Here is a 20,292-nt window from a genome sequence, read left to right as displayed (position 1 = left end):
CTTGCTACTCGCTTGTCAACTGGTTTCAGGGAAAATAAACTTTTATATTTTTAGTAACCAAGAAGGCAGGCATTAGGATGCCAAAATCTTCAGACCATTCTGGCATGGTTCTTAGGCATGGTGACAGAATTACCTATGCAAGATTTTTCCTTCACACACTAAAAATTGGACTCCAGGCTCATCTGCCACCTTGAGGCCAGGCGCCCCCTTGTGGAAAAAGACCCTCTCTTCAGAAAGGTCAAACACCACTCAGAAACCACACACTGCCCCTTGCAAAAAAATTCTTCCTAGGGCTGGGGTTGTAGCTCAGTGGTAGAGCGCTTGCCTAGCATGCGTGAGGCACTGGGTTTGATCCCTGGCACCACATAAAAGTAAACAAATAAAATAAAGGTATTGTGTCCATCTACAACTAAAAAAAATATATTAAAAAAAATTCTTCCTGGGATTAGAAAGTAGCTTAACTTTTTTAAAAAGTAATAACGTATATTACTTTACTTTTGATAATAAAACCATAACTACTCAAAGTTCAGTAAGTTGTAATAAAGAACAACACAATAACAAGCTTCAAACCCAATCCAAATCCTACCTTCCAAGAGAGCAAGTGGGGATATTTTAATGTCATTTATTCACCTAAACCTTTTTCTATGAAAATAAAGGAAAGATGTAAAGAGTAGGAGTATATACATAACACAGAAAGTAAAATACAAATGTAACAGTTGAGGTCCCTCCTCCAGGCGAGCCCTTGTCCTGGAAGTCTTCTGACTTATTGAGCCTGAAATCACCCTGGCTTACCCTCAGCACTTCCAGCTTCTCCAGCCCGTGGCTTTCGTTTTCTTTAATGCCTAGCACCTTTCACCTACTGCACAATTTTCTTATTATGTTTATTATGTGTCTGTCCCTTACCTCATGAATGTAAGAACCAAGAAAATGGATCTTTGTTAGTTCTGAATCCCAAATGTCCACAACCGTTCCCAGCACACACTAGGTGTTAAATAATGATTTGTAGAAGGATGATTTAACATTGAATATTATGAGTCATCCATTTTTCATTAAAAAATGTATAAACATGGGCTGGGGCTGTAGCTCAATGGCAGAGCCCTTGCCAAGCATTGTGAGGCACTGGGTTCCATAGAATAAAGGTATGCTATCCACCTACAACTACGAAAAACTATTTTAAAATAATGTGCAAATGTGTAATAACTGGAAAGTGTATAATATTCCATGCTTTGCCTCTATCATGATTCATTTGACCTTTTCCTTATTATAGATTATTTAGATTGATAGTTTTTCATCATGATAAATAATATTTTGACTTTTTTTTTGTATGTGTGTGGGGCCAGGCATTGAACCCAGGGCCTTGTGCATGCTAGGCAAGCATTCTACCAACTGAGCTATATCCCCAGCCCCTAACTTCTCTTTATTTTTTATTATTTTCTTAGAATAAATTTCTAAAAGCTTAATTCTGGGTCACATAGTATTAACATTTAAAGTTTTTCTGATGGCCAATATAAAATTCATTTCTATAAAAATTATGACACATTACAATATCACCCAAGTATACTGATATTGAATATATTCTTTTATCTTTTCAATCTTGGCTAATATTCAGGCCAAAAAAATTACACCTCAAATTAAATTTACATGTCTCTGATTTTTATTATTTATTTATTTATTTATTTTTGAGAGAGAGAGAGAGAGAGAGAGAGAGAGGGAATTTTAGTTTAGTTTAGTTTTCGGCGGACACAACATCTTTGTTTGTATGTGGTGCTGAGGATCGAACCCGGGCTGCAAGCATGCCAGGCGAGCGCGCTACCGCTTGAGCCACATCCCCAACCCTGTCTCTGATTTTTCAAGTTAAAATCATTTTCATGAATATTGGCCATTTGATTTTTGCTTAAATAACATGCCAATTTATATATTTGCCCATTTATAAAAATAGAGATTTGTTTCAATTTTGAACCACACGAGTGTAAAAGTGGTCCACTTTATGCTTTGACGATAGCCCCTGCTGCTCTGCCACTGCAACTTATTTTGGTTTTGTTTATTTATTCTTATTTGTTATATATAATAGCAGAATGTATTTCAGTTCATAGAACACAAAAGAGCACAATTTTTTATGTCTCTGGTTGTACACAAGTAAAATCACACCATTCGTGTATTCATACATGTACTTGGGGTAATGATGTCTATTACATTTCACCATCTTTCCTACCCCTACATCCCCTCCCTTACCCTCCTTCCCCTTGCCCCACTAAAGTTCCTCCATTCCTCCCATGTTCCTCCCCCACATCCCCATTATGGTCCAGCATCCTCATATCAGAAAACATCCAGCATTTGTTTTTTTGGGATTGGCTTACTTCACTTAACATGATATTCTCCAGCTCCATCCATTTACCTCCAAATGTCATGATTTTATTCTCTTTTAATGCTGAGTAATATTTCTTTGTGTATATATATACCACAGTTTCTTTATCCATTCATCTATTGAAGAGTATCTATGTTGATTCCACAATTTAGCTATTGTGAATTGTGCTACTATAAACATTGATGTGGCGGCGTCACTGTAATATGCTGTTTTTAAGTCCTTTGGGTAGAGACCAAGGAGAGGGATAGCTGGGTCAAATGGTGGTTCGATTCCCAGCTTTTTTTTTTTTTTTTTTTCCCAAGGAATCTCCACATTTCTTTCTGGATTGGTTGCAGTAGTTTTGATTTGAATTTCTCTAATTGCTAGAGATGTTGAACATTTTTTCATATATTTGTTGATTGATTGTATACCATCCTCTGAGAATTGTCTGTTCAATTCCTTGGCCCATTTATTGATTAGGTTATTTGTGGGTTTTTTTTTTTTGGTGTTAAGATTTTTTGAGTTCTTTATATATCCTAGAAATTAGTGCTCTGACATATGTGTGGTAAAAATTTGCTCCCATTCTATAGGCTGTCTATTCATCTCACTGATTATTTCTTTTGCAGAGAAGAAGCGTTTTAATTTGAATCCATTTCATTTATTGGTTCTTGATTTTATTTCTTTTTAAATTAATTTATTTTAATTAGGTATATATGACAGCAGAATGCATATTGATTCATTGTACACAATTGCACAACTTTACATTTCTATGGTTGTACACAATGTAGTATCACACCATGTGTGCAGTCATACATGTAACTACGGTAATGATGACTATTTCATTCCACCATCTTTCCTGGCCCCATGCACCCTCACTCCCCTGCCTCCCCTTTGCCCAATCAAAGTTCCTCCATTTTTCCCATGCCTCCCCCTCCCCGTTATGGATCAGCATCTGCTTATCAGAGAGAACATTCAGCATTTGGTTTTTTGGGATTGGCTTACTTCACTTAGTATGATATTCTCCCATTCCCTCCATTTACCTTCAAATACCATAATTTTATTCTCTTTTAATGCTGAGTAATATTCCATTGTGTATATATACCACAGTGTCTTCATCCATTCATCTATTGAAGGGCATCTAGGTTTCTTCCACAGTTTAGCTATTGTGAATTGAACTGCTATGAACATTGACATGACTCCGTTAACTATAGTATGCTGATTTTAAGTCCATTGGGTATAGACTGAGGAGTGGGATGGCTGGGTCAAATGCTGATTGCATTACAAGTTTTCTAAGGAATCTGCATACTACTTTCCTATTGGTTACACCAATTTGCAGTCCCGCTAAAATGTATGAGTGTGCCTTTTCCCTCACATCCTTGCCAACATTTATTGTTGCCTATATTCTTGATAGCTGTCATTCTGACTGGAGTGACATGAAATCTTGGAGTAGTTTTGATTTGCATTTCTCTATTTACTAGAGATGTTGAACATTTTTTCTTTTTTTCTGATTTTTTTTGATATTTTATTTTTTAGTTGTAGTTGTACTCAATACCTTTATTTTGTTTATTTATTTTTATGTCATGCTGAGGATCAAACCCAGGGCCTCACATGTGCTAGGTGAGCACTCTACCGCTGAGCCACAACCCCAGCCCTGAACATTGTTTCATATATTTGTTGACCAAATGTATATCTTCTTTTGAGAAGTGTCTGTTCAGCTCCTGAGCCAATTTATTGATTGGGTTGCTTTTTTTTTTTTTTTTTTGGTATTAAGGTTTTTGAGTTCTTTATATATCCTGGAGATTAGTGCTGTATCTGACGTGTGTGTAGCAAAAGTTTGCTCCCAAAATGTAGGCTCTCTGTTTACCTCATTGATTGTTTCTTTTGCTAAAAAGAAGTTTTTTAGTTTGAGTCCGTCCCATTTATTAATTCTTTATTTTATTTCTTACACTTTAGGAGTCTTGTTAAGGAAGCTGTAGCCTAATATGACATGATAAGAATTGGGCCTACTTTTTCCTCTATTATGCGTAGGGTCTCTGGTTTAATTCCTAGGTCCTTGATCCACTTTTTTTTTTTTTTTTTAAAGAGTGAGAGAGGAGAGAGAGAGAGAGAGAGAGAGAGAGAGAGAGAGAGAGAGAGAGAGAGAGAGAGAGAGAATTTTTAATATTTATTTTTTAGTTCTCGGCGGACACAACATCTTTGTTGGTATGTGGTGCTAAGGATCGAACCCGGGCCGCACGCATGCCAGGCGAGCGCGCTACCGCTTGAGCCACATCCCCAGCCCCCCTTGATCCACTTTGAATTGATTTTGTGCATGGTGAGAAATAGGGATTTACTTTCATATTGCTGCATATGATTTTCAGTTCTTCCTGCACAATTTGTTGAAGAGACTATCTTTTTCCACCATATGTTTTTGGTGTCTTTGTCTAGTATGAGATAACTGTATTTATGTGGGTTTGTCTCTGTGTCTTCTATTCTGTACCATTGATCTACATGTCTATTTTGGTGCCAATACCATGCTGTTTTTGTTACCATAGCTTTGGTAGTATAGTTTAAAGTCTGGTATTGTGATGCCTACCTGCTTCACTCTTCTTGCTAAGAATTGCTTTGAATATCTGGATATCTTATTTTTCCAAATGAATTTCATGATTGCCTTTTCTATGTCTATAAGGAATGATGTTGGGATTCTGATTGGAATTGCATTGAATCTGTATAGCACTTTGGATAGTATGACCATTTTGACAACATTAATTTTGCCTATCTAAGAGCATGGGAGATCTTTCCATCTTCTAAGTTCTTTAATTTCTTTCTTTAGTGTTCTGTAGTTTTCATTGTAGAGGTCTTTCACCTCTTTTGTTGATTCCCAAGGTTTGTTTTTTTTTTAGGCTATTGTGATTTCCTAATTTCTTTTTCAGAGGATTCATCACTGATATATAGAAATGCATTTGATTTATGAGTATTGATTTTATATCATGCTACTTTGTTGAATTCATTAATTAATTTTAGGTGTTTTCTGGTGGAGTTTTTTGGATCCTCTAAGTATAGAATCATGTCATCAGCAAATAATGAGAGTTTGAGTGTTTCTTTTCCTCTCTGTATCCCTTTAATTTCTTTCATCTGTCTAATTGCTCTGGCTAAAGTTTCAAGGACTATGTTGAATAGAAGTGGTGAAAGAGGGCATCCCTTTCTTGTTCCAGTTTTTAGAGGGAATGCTTTCAATTTTTCTCCATTTAGAATAATGTTGGACTTGGATTTAGTGTAGATAGCTTTTACAATGTTGAGGTATGTCCCTGTTATCCCTAGTTTTTCTATTGTTTTGAACATGAAAGGATGTAGTATTCTGTCAAATGCTTTCTCTGTATCTATTGATATAATCATATGATTCTTATCTTTGAGTCTATTGATGTGAGGAATTATATTTATTGATTTCCAGATGTTGAACCAAACTTGTATCTCTGGAATGAACCCCACCTGATCATGGTATATTAATTTTTTTAATATGTTTTTGCATGCAATTTTCCAGGATTTTACTGAGAATTTTTGCCTCAATGTTCATCAGGAATATTGGTCTGAAATTTTCTTTCCTTGATGTGTCTCTGCCTGGTTTTGGTATCAGAATGATACTAGATTTGTAGAATGAGTTTGGAAGGGATCCTTCCTTTTCTATTTCATGGAATAATTTGAAGAGTATTGGTATTAATTCTTCTTTGTAGGTATTGTAGAACTCAGCTGTGAATCCAGGCTTTTCTTGGTTGATAGGCTTTTGATGATGTGTTCTATTTCCTTGCTTTAAATTGATCTGCTTAAATTGTGTATGTCCTCTTGACTCAGTTTGGATAGATAATATGCCTCTAGAAATTTGTTGATGTCTTTGAGGTTTTCTATTTTACTGGAGTATAACATTTCAAAATAATTTCTAATTGTCTTCTGTATTTCAATAGTGTCTGTTGTGATATTTCCTTTTTCATCACAGATTTTAGTAATTTGGATTTCCTCCTTCCTTTTTGTTAGAGTGACTAAGGATTTGTCAATTTTATTTATTTTTTTCAAAGAACCAACTTTTTTGTCAATTTTTGAATTGTTTCTTTAGTTTTAATTTCATTGATTTCTGCCCTGATTTTAATTATTTCCTGTCTTCTACTACTTTTAGTGTTGGGTTGTTGTTCTTTTTCTAGGGCTTTGAGATGTAATGTCAGGTTTTTTAATTTGTTGACTTTTTCTTCTTTTAATGAATGAACTCCATTCAATGAACTCCTCTTAGCACTGCCTTCATAGTGTCCCAGAGATTTTGATAAGTTGTATTGGAGTTCACATTTACCTCTAAGAATTTTTTTAATCTCCTACCTGATGTCTTCTATTATTCATGTGTCATTCAATAGCATATTGTTTAGTCTCCAGGTATTGGAGTAGCTTCTCTTTTTAATTTTATCATTGATTTCTAATTTCTTTTCATTATGATCTGCTAGAATGCAGGGTAGTATCTCTATTTTTTTGTATTTGCTAAGACTTGCTTTGTGGCATAACATATGGTGTATTTTGGAGAAGGATCCATGTGCTGCTGAGAAGAAAGTATATTTGTTCCTTGACAGATGGAATATTCTATATATGTCTGTTAAGTCAAATTATTGATTATATTATTGAGTTCTATAGTTTCTTTGTTTAGTTTTTGTTTGGAAGATCTATCCAGTGGTGAGAGAGGTATATTAAACTCATCCAGTATTATTGTGTTTTGGTCTATTTGGTTCTTGTATTTGAGAAGGGTTTGTTTGATATATATAGATACCCCATTGATGGGGGCATAGATATTTATGATTGTTATATCTTGTTGATGTATGAATCCCTTAAGTAGTATGAAATGTCTTTATTTCTTTTCACTAGATTTGGCTTGAAGTCCACTTTATCTGATATGAGGATGGAAACCCCTGCTTATTAACGTGTTCCATGTGAGTGGTATGTTTTTTCCTACCCTTTCACCTTTAGTCTGTGGATGTCTTTTCTTGTGAGATGAGTCTATTGAAGCAACATATAATTGGGTCTTTTTTTAATCCAATCTGTCATTCAGTGTCTTTTAATTGATGAATTTAGGCCACTGATATTCAGGGTTGTTATTGAAATGTGATTTGTATTCCCAGAAATTTTGGTTTATTTTTGGTTTTTAACTTAACTTGGTTTCTTCTTTGATTGGCCTTTTCTTTAGTGTAATTCCTCCCTTTGCTGATTTTCATTTTCTCCTCATGGAATATTTTGCTGAGGATGCTCTGTTTCTAGTTGTCAATTCTTTTAACTTTTGTTTATCATGAAACATTTTTATTTTGTCATCAGATCTGAAGACTAATTTTGCTGGATAAAAGATTCTTGGTTGGCATCCATTTTTCTTTAAGAGCTTGGTATATGTTGTTCAGGATCTCCTGGATTTTGAGGGTCTAGGTTGAAAAATCTGCAGATATCCTAATTGGTCTTCCCTATATGTGATCTGATTCCTCTCTCTTGCGGCCTTTAAGATTCTGTCCTTATCTGTATGCTAGGCATTTTCATTATAACATGCCTTGGTGTGGATCTGTTGTAATTTTGTACATTTGGTGTCCTGTAAGCTTCTTTTGTTTGATTTTCCAATTCATTCTTCATGTTTGGAAAATTTTCTGAAATTATCTTATTGAAGAGATTGTGCATTGCTTTGGTTTGAATCTCTGTGCCTTCCTCTATACCAATAAATCTTAGATTTGGTCTTTTGATGCTATTCCATAATTCTTGGATATTCTGTTCATGGATTCTTATCATCTTCATTGTGTGGTCAACTTTATTTTCCAGACTGTATATTTTGTCTTTATTATCTAATGTTCTGTCTTACAAGTGATTTAGTCTCTTGGTGATGCTTTCTATTGACTTTTTTATTTGGTTTATTGTTTCCTTCATTTCAAGGATTTCTGATTGGCTTTTTTTTTTTCAGAATCTCTAACTCTTGAAGTAATCTTTTGCTACCTGTATTTGTTCCCTTCTCTCTTTGTTGTTGTGATCTATGGTTGCCTGTATTTGCTCTCTTATCTCTTTGTTGGAGCGATTAATTTTTGCCTGTATTTGCTCATTTAAGTCTTTCTTTAATTCAGAGATCATTTCTTAAAAATATTTTTTTAGTTGTAGATGGACACAATACCTTTATGTTATTTATTTTATGTGTTGCCAAGGATTGAAGCCAGTGCCTCATACATGCTAGGCTAGCACTCTACCACTGAGCCATAACCTTGGCCCCTCAAAGATCATTTTAATTATATACATTCTGAACTCCTTCTCTGACGTTTCATCAACTGTGCTGTCCATGGGTTATGTTATTGTAATATCTTGGTTTGATTGGGACACTTTTTTCCCTTGTTTTTTTATGTTATCCGTGTATCTTCCGTTCTTGCAGTGCAGATCTGAGGTATTACAGTTTCTGCCCTATATGTTATAGTAACTGTGCATATTATCTCTACCTCACCTTGGTGTTGAGCTTCCAGAACCTGCCAGTGATCTTCGAGGGATGCTACTGGAACTATAGGTGGTGGCGGCAATAGTAATTGATCTGTTTAACTTGTGATTCAGTTTGGGCAAATCATGTGACTCTAGAAAAGTTGTCAATGCCTTCGATATTTTCTATTTTATTAGAGTACAAATTTTCAAAAGAATTTCTAATTATCTTTTGTATTTCTGTAGTGTCTGTTGTGATATTTTCTTTTTCATCTTGGATGTTACTAACTTGAGTTTTCTCTCTCCTCTTTGTTATCATGGTTAAGATTTTATCAATTTTATTTATTTTTTAAAAGAACCAACTTTTTGTTTTGTCAATTTTTTATTGTTTCTTTTCCAATTTCATTGATTTCAGCTCTGATTTTAATTATTTCCTGTCTTCTGCTGTTTTTGGTGTTGATTTATTCTTACTTTTCTAGGGCTTTGAGATGTAATGTTAGATCATTTATTTGTTGACATGTTCTTTTTTTTTAAGGAATGAACTCCATGCAGTTAACTTTCCTCTTACTACTGCCTTCATAGTGTCCCAGAGATTTTGATATATTGTATCAATGTTCCAATTTACCTCTAAGAATTGTTTTTATTTTTTAGTTGTAGATAGACACAATATCTTTATTTATTTTTATGTTGTGCTGAGGATCGAACCCAGTGCCTTGCATGTGTGAGGCAAGTGCTCTACTACTGAACTATAGCACCAGCCCTAAGAATATTTTAATCTCCTCTTTGATGTCTTTTGCAATCCATTGTTTATTCAATAGCATATTATTTGATTTCCAGGTGTTGGAGTAGCTTCTTTTTTTAATTTTATGACTGATTTCTAATTTTATTCCATTATGATCTGATAGAATTCAGGACAGCATCTCTATTTTTTTTTTAAGAGAGAGAGAGAGAGAGAGCGAGCGAGAGAGAGAATTTTTAATATTTATTTTTCAGTTCTCGGCGGACACAACATCTTTGTTGGTATGTGGTGCTGAGAATTGAACCCGGGTCGCACGCATACCAGGCGAGCGCGCTACCGCCTGAGCCACATCCCCAGCCCAGTATCTCTATTTTTTAATATGCTAAGAGTTTCTTAATATATGGTAGCATATATTATGCCACATAATCTATGTGCTGCCGAGAAGAAAATGTATTCACTCCTTTATGGATGAAATATATAACTGTTATGTCTTGTTGATGTATGGTTCCATTAAGCAGTATGTAGTGTCCTTCTTTTTCCCTTTTGATTAACTTTGGCTTGAAGTCTACTTTATTTGATATGAGGATGGAAACCCCTGCTTGTTTATGTGGTCCATGTGAATGGTATATTTTTTTCCCAGTCTGTGAGATAAATCTCTTGAAAGCAGGATATTGTTGGGTTTTTTTAAAAATCCAATCTGCTAGCCTATGTCTTTTGATTGGTGAGTTTAGGCCACTAACACTTAGGGTTATTATTGTGACATGATTTGTTTTCCTGGTCATTTTTGTTTATTTTTGGTTTTTGACTTGACTTGTTTTGTCCTTTGATTGGTATTTCCTTTAGTGTAGTACCTCCATTTGCTGATTTTCATTGTTGTTTTTTAATTTCCTCCTTATAGAATATTTTGCCAAGGATGTTCTCTAGTGCAAGCTTTCTAGTTGTAAATTCTTTTAACATTTTTGTCATCAAATCTGAAGCTTAATTTTTCTGGATATAAGATTCTTGGTTGGCATCATTTTCTTTCAGAGCTTAGTATAGGTTGTTCCAGGATCTCCTGGCTTTGAGGGTCTGGGTTGAAAAATCTGCAAATATCCTAATTGGTCTCCCCTATATGTGATCTGATTCCTTTCTCTTGTGGCTTTTAAAATTCTCTCCTTATTCTGTATGCTAGGCATTTTCATTTATAATGTGCCTTGGTATGGATCTGTTGTGATTTTGTACATTTGGTGTTCTATGAGCCTCTTTTGTTTGATTTTCCAATTCATTTTTCATGTTTGGAAAATTTTCTGAAATTATCTCATTGAAGAGATCGTGCTTTCCTTTGGTCTGGAACTGTATGCCTTCCTCTATCCCAATAATTCTTAAATTTGGTCTTAAATTTTTGCTCATGATTTCTTACCATCTTCACTGTGTGATCAATATTCTTTTCAAGATTATATATTTTGTCTTCCTTGTCTGAGGTCCTGTCTTCCAAGTGATCTAATCTGTTGGTGATGCTTTCTTTTGAGTTTTTAATATGGTTTATTGTTTCTTTCATTTTGAGGATTTATATTTGGTTTCTTTTTCAGAACCTCTATAACTTTATAGAAGTAATCTTTTGCTTCCTATATATGCTTATGTGGCTCTTATCAAAATGATCTCTTGCTGCCTGGATTTGCTCTTTTAAGTCATCTTTAATTCACAGAACATTTTAATTATGTACATCCTGAACTCCTCTCTGTCATACTTCTGCTGTGCTGGCCCTGGATTCTAATAATATAATGTCTTGGTTTGTTTTGGACACTTTCTTTCCTTGTTTTTTTTTTTTTAATGTTGATTTTGTGTCATCCCTTCCATCACTGTGGATCCAAGGCATTACAGTTTTTACCCTATAGGCTTGTAGTGTCCTGCAGGTTTTCAATACCTCTCCTTTAAGAGGGAAAACAATGTGAACAGATCCCAATACAAACAATATACAACCTATTTAGACGTTTATGGTTTTGTCACAATATACAGAAATGGTGAGTTCAATTATTATCCACAGTATAAATAGTAGATTTGCAAAGGGGTCTACAGTTTCTGGTGGTGGTGGACAAAGAACCAGGGGTAAGGTGTAGGATGAGATGTTGAAGTGGTAGGAGGTGAGGATATGGAGTTATTAGATCTTTGAAAGTGTGAAAGAGGAATCTAAAGAAGTTGGTTAGTAGCAGGAGAAGAGAGAGAAAGTGATTTTGGGGAGACAAGCAAGTGGGAAGACAGTAGAGTACAAAAGCCAAAAATAAATGTCAAGAAAAATAAAAAATGAAAAAATAGGAGGTAAAGAATATACAACACCACTGTAATATACTATTCAGACATCCCAGTCCTCAATATCCTAATTCATGAAAAGTACTTGGTTTCACAAATGTTGGGGATATGTGGGTTGGAGGACAGAGAGAGAAATCTTGAAGGAAGATACAAGGATTTTTTTCCTGGAGATCAGTGTCTTTCCTACTTCCCTTCTCATCTAGTGGGTGGGCTTGTGGTGTCTTCACCCTCAGGATGGTGAAGGTTATTAGGGTGGGAGGGTTGGTCTTGGGGGCAGAGCTCCTGGAAGTGGGATATAGCAATTGCTGGTCCCCAATGGGAGACTGCACCCCAAGGATCTCCTTTGGGGCCTACTTGTGTGATATGGGCGCCTGGTCTTATCGCCTCATATTGCCTGTAGACCTTGCAATTCCTGGTCTCTAATTTGGTATCTAAATTGTATCTCGTTCACCCCCTCTCATTCATTTCCCAATCAGGAAACTTTCTCTCCAAGGTGTTGTGGGCTGGGATCTGGGGGCTACACACCTGTTGTGGAGAGATGTTTTATATCGGGAAATTCAGGACCTGGTTTTGTGAACTATGGATCAGCCACACAAACTTATGCACTGTTCAGGGTTAGCAGCTGCTGGGGAGAGTGGGTAGTTGGAGACTTTCAGTACCTTGATATTGCTTCTAAGCCCCAACAGGTGTTCCAAGCTGGGGGTTGCCCCAACTAAAGATGGTGACAAAGATGTCCCAAGATGGAGGTGGTTGCTCTCAGCGATGGGGTGTTGGGTTGGGTGGGGCCTGGTGGTGGCATTGAGCAGCTTGTTCAGAGATGCAGCTCTGTGGCATACAGTGTTGTGGACAGCAGCTGTCTCTGAACCCAGTGCAGTGTCCCCAGGTGCAGGTTACCATGTGTAGGGGACTGCGGCAGGGGTTGCAGTGCCCCAAGATGGAGACAACCGAGGGAGCCCTATGTTGGCAGCTGGAGTTCCTGTACAGGTGGTGGCCAGAAGTCCCACATGGTTGCCGATGAAGCCAGATTTAAAGTTAGGTAGTCAGTGTAGTTAGATAAATCGGGTCTAATGCCGAGTGAAATCTAAAATGGAGTCCATGCTGAGAATGATTGGGGGGGGGGGGGAAAGCAGGACAACTCATAAAATGTTAATGAAGTCCGAAAAGGCCCTAGGCCAAAGTCCACCTCAAAGAAGTGTTAATGAACAGCCCCCAGCAAACTTGAAGGTGCTGACTCAGAAGTCCTTCCTGACCAGATTACTTCTTTGGCCCACCTGTGTCCCACCCCTTGGGCCTTCCAACCTACATTCCATCACCAAAACTATAAAAAGGGGAAACAACCGCACTTCCACAGATTCCACCTCTTGGGTCCCCTTCTTCCTCCAGGAGAAGTCTTTTCTGCTGTCCTTTAATAAACTTCTAATTTCTACTCTGACCTTGCCTCGGCGTGCTTCTTTGGTGTTATTCTTCAACATCAGGGAAGCAAGGACTTGTCACAGGTCAACAGCGGTAACACCGATGCTGGTGGTTCTACTCGGGCACCTGGAGATCCTGTGTGGACGAGTGGCTGGGAGTCCTATGCTGAAGCTGAGGCCTGGTTACCTGCACAGGCACGATGGCCATGATTCCTTCATGGGAGCAGCCATAGGGGGTCCTCTAATCACTTATAGAGAAACAGTATTCCCACCACTTGAATCCCAAGTCCCAGAGTGGCACAGAATTCCCAAGTCCCAGAGTGGCACAGAATGCAGCCTCCCTCTAGCCCACCATCTTGGAAACAGCGCCCCCCACAACTTATTTTTAAAAGGGGACTTGTTTTTTTTCTCTTCCTCTCTCTCTGCTCCTCCCTAGTATCTCCCCCTCCCTAATCTCTGGGGAAACAGGATTACCTTTATTCCTAATCCAAGCCAGAGTTATCTGTCCTTGAACACACACCCACCACAGGAATGAAGGAATTAAGATTTGGGGGATAGTACCAGAAGATCTCAGAAATAATTATTTTCCAGATTAACAAGTGAATTACAACTGCACCAGAGAACATGTGGAATGTAGGTTTGAATCATCTCTTTAAAAGCCCCCTGTTCCTGCTGATGGGCAGAATCAGCTTCTGGGACAGGAGTCCCCTGTGATTCTTTTCCTTTGTTTGCAAAGCAATAATATTCTTTTTCCTTTTTTCAAAACCATGTCCTTGTTATTGGATTGGCATGGGGACAAGGATAGAGCTTTTGATAACATGAGCTCTTTATATATTTAATATTAACATTTATATCTTGTTAGATTCATCACTCATTTTGTCCAGAGTAACTTTCAACTTAAAAATTTTTTTAAACATTTAGGCGTTAAAAAGTTCTTTTTATACTTGAATTTACCATCGTTTTTTCCTTCAGTAAGTATCTTCCTTTTTTTTTTTTTTTTGGTTTTGTGGGTTTTTTGGGTACTGAGGAATGAACCCAGGGATGCTTAATCACTGAGCCACTCCCACAGCCCTTTTATTTTTTATTTTTGGGGTACAGGGATGGAGCTCAGGGGCACTCAACCACTGAGCTACATCCCCAGCCCTATTTTGTATTTTATTTAGAAACAGAGTCTCACTAAGTTGCTTAGGGCCTTGCTAAATTGCTGAGGCTAGCTTTTTTTTTTTTTTTTTTAAATGTTAATGATCATTTAATATTTTAACACTTTCACTTATAAACATACAATTTGCATATATATAGGGGAAAATAGGCTCTATAGACAAAACAGAACACTAGAGACATGGAAGCAATCACAAAAAAGATTAAATCAGGGAGAAAAATGAAAGTGCATTCTGTGACTTCTGGTTACATACAAAGGAAAGGAAAAGAAAGATTACATTATACACGATCAAAAACTAATGTAGAAAATAAATTTGGATCATTTTGTCTCAACTGCAGGTTCTTCTTAAAATCCAGATGGCTACCCTGGGTCACTAACAGCCTACATAGACAAAGTCTGGCCTTTTTCATAATGATGACCTGAGACACTAACCACAGGTGTTCCTTTCTCTTTCCTATCTAAGGCCCAAAGTTAACTCAAGGAATTAAAAGAATACAACTAACAGAACAATCAGATCAGCAATGTACAATATCAACAGCCAACTTCTTCCAAGTATGGATCATTATTTAAAAGTACATATGAAGCAAGAGAGGCTAAGGCAGAAGGATTATAAGTTGAAGGTCAATCTGGGCAACACAGTGAGACCCCATCTAAAAAAAATCAAATATAAACAAATAAAAGTACTCATCCATTTCTTAGTGTTAGCACTATACATATGCTGTATACATAAAGGATATGGTTGGGAAACTGAAGCTCTCTAAAGTGTGGCATCTACAAGAGCTGGGGCCAAGAAAATAAAAGATCTGAACCCACCTTTACACCCAGTATGCATTTCATATCAGAATCAAGTCACTAGTGACAGGGAATTACTAGATTCAATTATGGCTGACTAAGGAAACTGGCCTCCCTGGAGGCAGGGATTGGGGAGGAGAGTCACATGCCAAACTTTGGTCCACACCTAACCCTCTTTAGCCAAGGCAGCCAAGGATCGCACAACATGTTTTGCTTCAAGAGCATTTCAGTGGCAGAAATTCTCTAGTCTCAGAAATTCCTGTTATCCAATTACTCCAAGTTCAAAATTAACACCCTAATGCAATATTAAAAACTGATTTTAATACTGTATAAGTACAGCATACAGCTTTAATAATGATTACAATCCAAACAGAAGCCATTTTATGACACAGGATATAAAGTCAACATTCCATGTTAAAACAACACTTTAAGCCATTAATACCATCTTGTCATACATCACATCTACACATAGAGACAAGTACACTTCCTTTCAGCTTGAAACAGACACTCCCATGTCAACAATTCCTCTAGGAATAGGTAGAAAAACAGACTGTTGGCACTACTAAGTCCACTTGGCATCTGGTTTTACATGGAGATCTATTCAAAGATCTGAATAGATCAAGAGTTGGAACCAGCTGAGTAGTGAAACAAGAGACCCATGGATGTAACCAGCACAATCACAATAGAATTCATGCTTCCTGGAGTGTATTTTGAAAAAACAGGACCATACGAAGTATGGAGCAGGGACTTCACTGTGCTGACCCACCTTAATGAAAATATACTTAAAGCATGCAGGACAGAAAATTGGAATAATTAGCAGTGTTTAAGACATGGAGTAACAGAAATATAAATATTTTAAATACATATTTCATAATGTGGAAAATATAAGCATTAGACAAAAAGAGAGGACTGTGGATTTTCTGGAGCTTCATATATTTGGGGGCTCAAAATTAAATGTTTTAAGCTTCTGTACCATGAGTAGATCAGGAATAAAATCAAGGAGAAAAATGAAAGTGCATTCTGTGACTTAAGGTCCTGGCCAGGGTGACTACTATCTTGAGCAGGTCCCTTGGTCCCTAGGCCCTATTTCTCTACAACTCAAGTTTCCCCCAGCCACAGTCCATCTCAGCACTAGGTGAACAGCCATGGTACCCTACTCCTCCAAAGGACAGGCCTTCAGAGCATGTGATCCTAGAAGGCCTGAAGCAAAAACTCTTAACTATGGCTCTCCTTCCATTTTCCTTATCATTCTTTTAATATTATTTTCTCAACAAATAGAAAAATAGGTTGTAAGTTGGCTTAGCGGGCAATAAATATACCTAAAGCAGACACTTAAAATGTATCTCTGAATAATTTAGCTCCATACAATTGTTACTGTTCTGCCTTCTTCAAGTTTTAAAGATAAAGCCTTAAAATACTGAGGCTCAAATTAATTTATAATGTAGGATGTTTTCAAAGTATTACAATGAAAAACACACAGGAATAACAGGAGAATAAGCAGCTCTAGCATTAGGCAGATTTCTGAAGCATCATTTTTAAAGGGACAGTGTCCCTGTCATCCTGAGCAGTCAGTCTTGCTGGGGGCCCACAGCCCAGAGTGTAGCTTGTGGGGGCTCTCACACCACTGCCTTTGGAAGCCACCTGGCAGCTTACCAGTCCACAACTCCTAAGGTAACATGCAACCAGTCTGGTCTGAGGTTTCAAAGTTTGAGGTTAAACCAAAAGAAGCTGCAGTTTTCCTTGCCACAACCACTCACTCATTCATCACTATATTATTGTACAACATGAAAATAAATTATCCCTTCAGCACTACACCTGTGTAAAGAAAATGCCTTTCATGACAGGTATATTCAAATAATTATTCCAAGAGTTCCATAAGGACAGTCCGAGTATGAGCCAGAGCCCCCAGTGTGTTTAACCAACACAGTTCAAACCTTTCTCTGTGGTTCTTATGCAGATTAGTTACAATTATTAGGTCACTACTTCTAAAAGAACTATTAAAACTATTATTAAAAACATTTGTCACAAACAGAAATGCCCTGCAAATCATATTATTGCACACAGGATTATCAGCAGCTATGCACATTAAGATCTTGAAGATTCTAGAAAACCCAAAACAGAGACCCTAAGGCCATGCCTGTGGCCGCTCCAGCCAACATGCCTAGTGCCAGGTCACTGTCATTGTCATGATACCGTTCACGAATGATGACTTGGTTGGCAGGCTGTTGTCCATAAAGTCCTGCATATGGGTACTGGTAGGGCACAGCATACGCCTGGCCATTGGCAGCATAGACAACCTGAGTTCCTGCTGGGTATGCACCACCGTACGGACCATAGCCATATACCTGCTCAGGAGTTGGTGCAGCATAGGCTGTGTATGGAGGGGGTGAAGCAGCCACAACTGTCTCCTCGGAAAGGACTGGTGAGCCAACATAAGCTGTGTTTGTTCTAGAATCTTCCAGTGCAAATTTCCAGGCCAAACAATCATCTGTGCTTTCTGCACAAAGACTGATAGTTTTCCCATCTCGGCAAACAATCTGCAGCAGACAGTCTTTTGGCTTCCCATCTGGAGGCTGAATATCCCGACACTCATGCCCTGTGCGGATATTGATGCAATCTACCGGCATATGGACCTTATCCTCAATACTCTGCCGAGTTTGGTCATCATAATAGATCAGGTGACCATCTGACCACAGGTCAAACCAATTCTTCTTCCAGCGCTTCAAAATAGTACTCTGTCGCAGCAACCATCCACTCTTCACAAATGCCATCTCTTCACCTGTGAACACTTGGGCCGCAGGCGAGAAGCGGGCAGGAAGCGCAAGCTGAGGCTAGCTTTGAACTTGCAATCCTCCTGCCTCAGCCACCCAAGCTGCTGGGATTATAGCATGCACCACCATGACCAACTTGCTATTTTTATAACTAGAAAGTTGTTCTAAATGTAGAGAGTTTTTTGGCTTTTATTTGGTTCTTATGTTTATTATTAATTTTTAAATTTATTTTGATTTACAATGTAAAGGACCATCTTAGTTGATTTTTTTCCTGGAATGATTGAACTTCCAAAGATATTTATCAAATAAGTCTTTCTGATTGATTTCTGATTATTCCACTTTCATTTATAAAGTATTTAAGTATATTAGGAACTATTCTTAGGGTAGATATTGATCTGCCAGTTTGTTGCAGCATTAGTACCATACTGTTTTGAATATTATAATTTTAATATTTGTATCTTCAAGTTTCTCCTTATTAAAAAAAATTTTTAGCTACCTTCCATTTCTCCAAATTGAAATGAGTTACCTAGAAGGGGATTCACTTCAATGAATTCAACACATACTTGGGAATATGTTCAGGCTGAGGACATCACCTCTGCACTGTCCTCTGCAGTTAGTTGACAGCTCACCACCACAGAGATGTGATTCTGTTTTAAAGATGAGGGAGCTAAAGTGAAGAGAAGCTGGGCTTCAGCTCCAAGAATGTCTCCTTTAGCAATTGAGGGCAGGGTAGAACACGAGGAAGGGAGGACATGGATTCCTGTGCCTCTGGTAGGGGTCTGGTTCAGGAAGGGCCCTGAGCCTGCACCTGCTTATGCCCTCATGGATTTCCTGAGTCAGATCCTCAGTCAAGCTAGTTCCCTGAATTTTCTGTTTTTACAGAGTTTGAACACAGTTTCCAAATATATTTGCCAAAATCCCTAGATCAAAACAACTCCCCCTAAACCACACAGTTCCACACAGAAAAATCCAGATCTCTAACCTCTGGAGAGAACAAAACAAAACAGAAAACCTCAAAGAATCTAGTTACGTTAGGGGTTCTCACTTAGCAAAGATCAGTGGGGACTTCCCTTTAGATGAGTCATACGTTCCCTGACCCATTTATTTTCTGGCCTGGCCTTGTAGGCTTCTGAGGGGACAGTCCCCAGGGTTAAGGGACCAGGAACAGAGCTGCAGGTCAGTCCCCACTTCATTGATTCTGAGATAGCAATTTAGGGGAGAGAGAGAGAGAGAGAGAGAGAGAGAGAGAGAGAGAGAGAGAGAGAGAGAGAGAGATACTGAATCTTAAAGGAAACACTCACTGCCATTGAGATGTAGAAAGCACAGTTGTAAATCTTGAGCAAAATGCCTTGGCCCGTGACCTTTAAAAATAAGGGAAATACAGGGCTGGGGATGTGGCTCAAGTGGTAGCACGCTCACCTGGCATGCGTGGGGCCCGGGGTTCGATCCTCAGCACCACATATAAACAAAGATGTTGTGTCCGCAGAGAAGTAAATAAATAAATATTAAAATTCTCTTTCTCTAAAAAAAATAAAAAATAAAAAAATAAGGGAAATACAGAAGTGCAGGGGAAACTGGTAGAAATTTTGCTGCTCCACCCTGGCTCCATCTCCAGACTGGCCCCTGATATAGCCCTTCTACAAATATTGGACCCCCAGTCCAAGTCAGGGCCACTTCTCATTCTAAAGACAGCCCACATTCTCCCTTGCTTTTCTAAATAAACCTCTGTCTCAGCCTCTGTCTGGCTTGTGCTGAACTTCTTTTCCTTTGCACTAAGAATCCCGCTGATTCTGAGTTGAGTTCCGGCTGTCCTCTGGGAACTCCTCAGACCCTTCCCTGGAGACACCTCTTCTCCAGTGACAATTCCACTTCAAGCTGGGAAGTGCCTCATGAGCGTGTCCTGCTGCTGATTCCCTGGGAGATGCTCCTTGCTCCGTCAGCATCCCATCCATCCCTGATCTCTGCTCTGCTTTCTGACAGAGAACAGCAAAGTTTGCCTTTCCTGGCCTCAGTGGACTAGGTCCCAGGAAATACCTACTGATGTCCACAGTCCTTTGGATATTTCCATAAAAGCAAGCATCTACTCCATCTTGTGGGACAAAGGGGTTGGGCCTCACAGTACCCCTCACCCTTCATTTCATGGGATTCCCAGCACAGGAGCAACTCCATTGATTGAACACCACCCAACAGCAAAGGCTGTCCACAGTCAACCCAGCACCACCAGGGCCTCAGAAATCAGACTGTTAATGTCACTCTTGCTGATTTGTCAGAGGTCTTTGAAGCTGAAAGCATCCTTGGCAGTTGCTGAGGTCAACCCACTGAGGACTGAGGAAGGCACAAGTTAGCTCCCC

The 20,292-nt window shown here is 38.2% G+C and overlaps 1 protein-coding gene across 1 annotated transcript; it reads right to left on the bottom strand.

Annotated features, from left to right (window-relative positions):
• Positions 1-14,690: 14,690 nt before the first annotated feature.
• LOC101959755 (pleckstrin homology domain-containing family B member 2) lies at positions 14,691-17,990 on the bottom strand. The gene has a single exon (XM_005316583.5). The coding sequence runs from the start codon at positions 17,939-17,941 to the stop codon at positions 17,273-17,275; it is 669 nt and encodes a 222-aa protein (XP_005316640.1). The 5' UTR covers positions 17,942-17,990; the 3' UTR covers positions 14,691-17,272.
• Between the last annotated feature and the right edge of the window lie 2,302 nt (positions 17,991-20,292).

Source organism: Ictidomys tridecemlineatus, chromosome 5 (genome assembly GCF_052094955.1).
Source record: "Ictidomys tridecemlineatus isolate mIctTri1 chromosome 5, mIctTri1.hap1, whole genome shotgun sequence".
Taxonomy (NCBI): domain Eukaryota; kingdom Metazoa; phylum Chordata; class Mammalia; order Rodentia; family Sciuridae; genus Ictidomys; species Ictidomys tridecemlineatus.
This window is presented reverse-complemented; position numbering and strand designations above follow the sequence as displayed.

What these genes read in the sequence shown, in the direction of transcription:
- LOC101959755 (XM_005316583.5), bottom strand. Translation starts at nt 17,941, where the DNA reads ATGGCATTTGTGAAGAGTGGATGGTTGCTGCGACAGAGTACTATTTTG.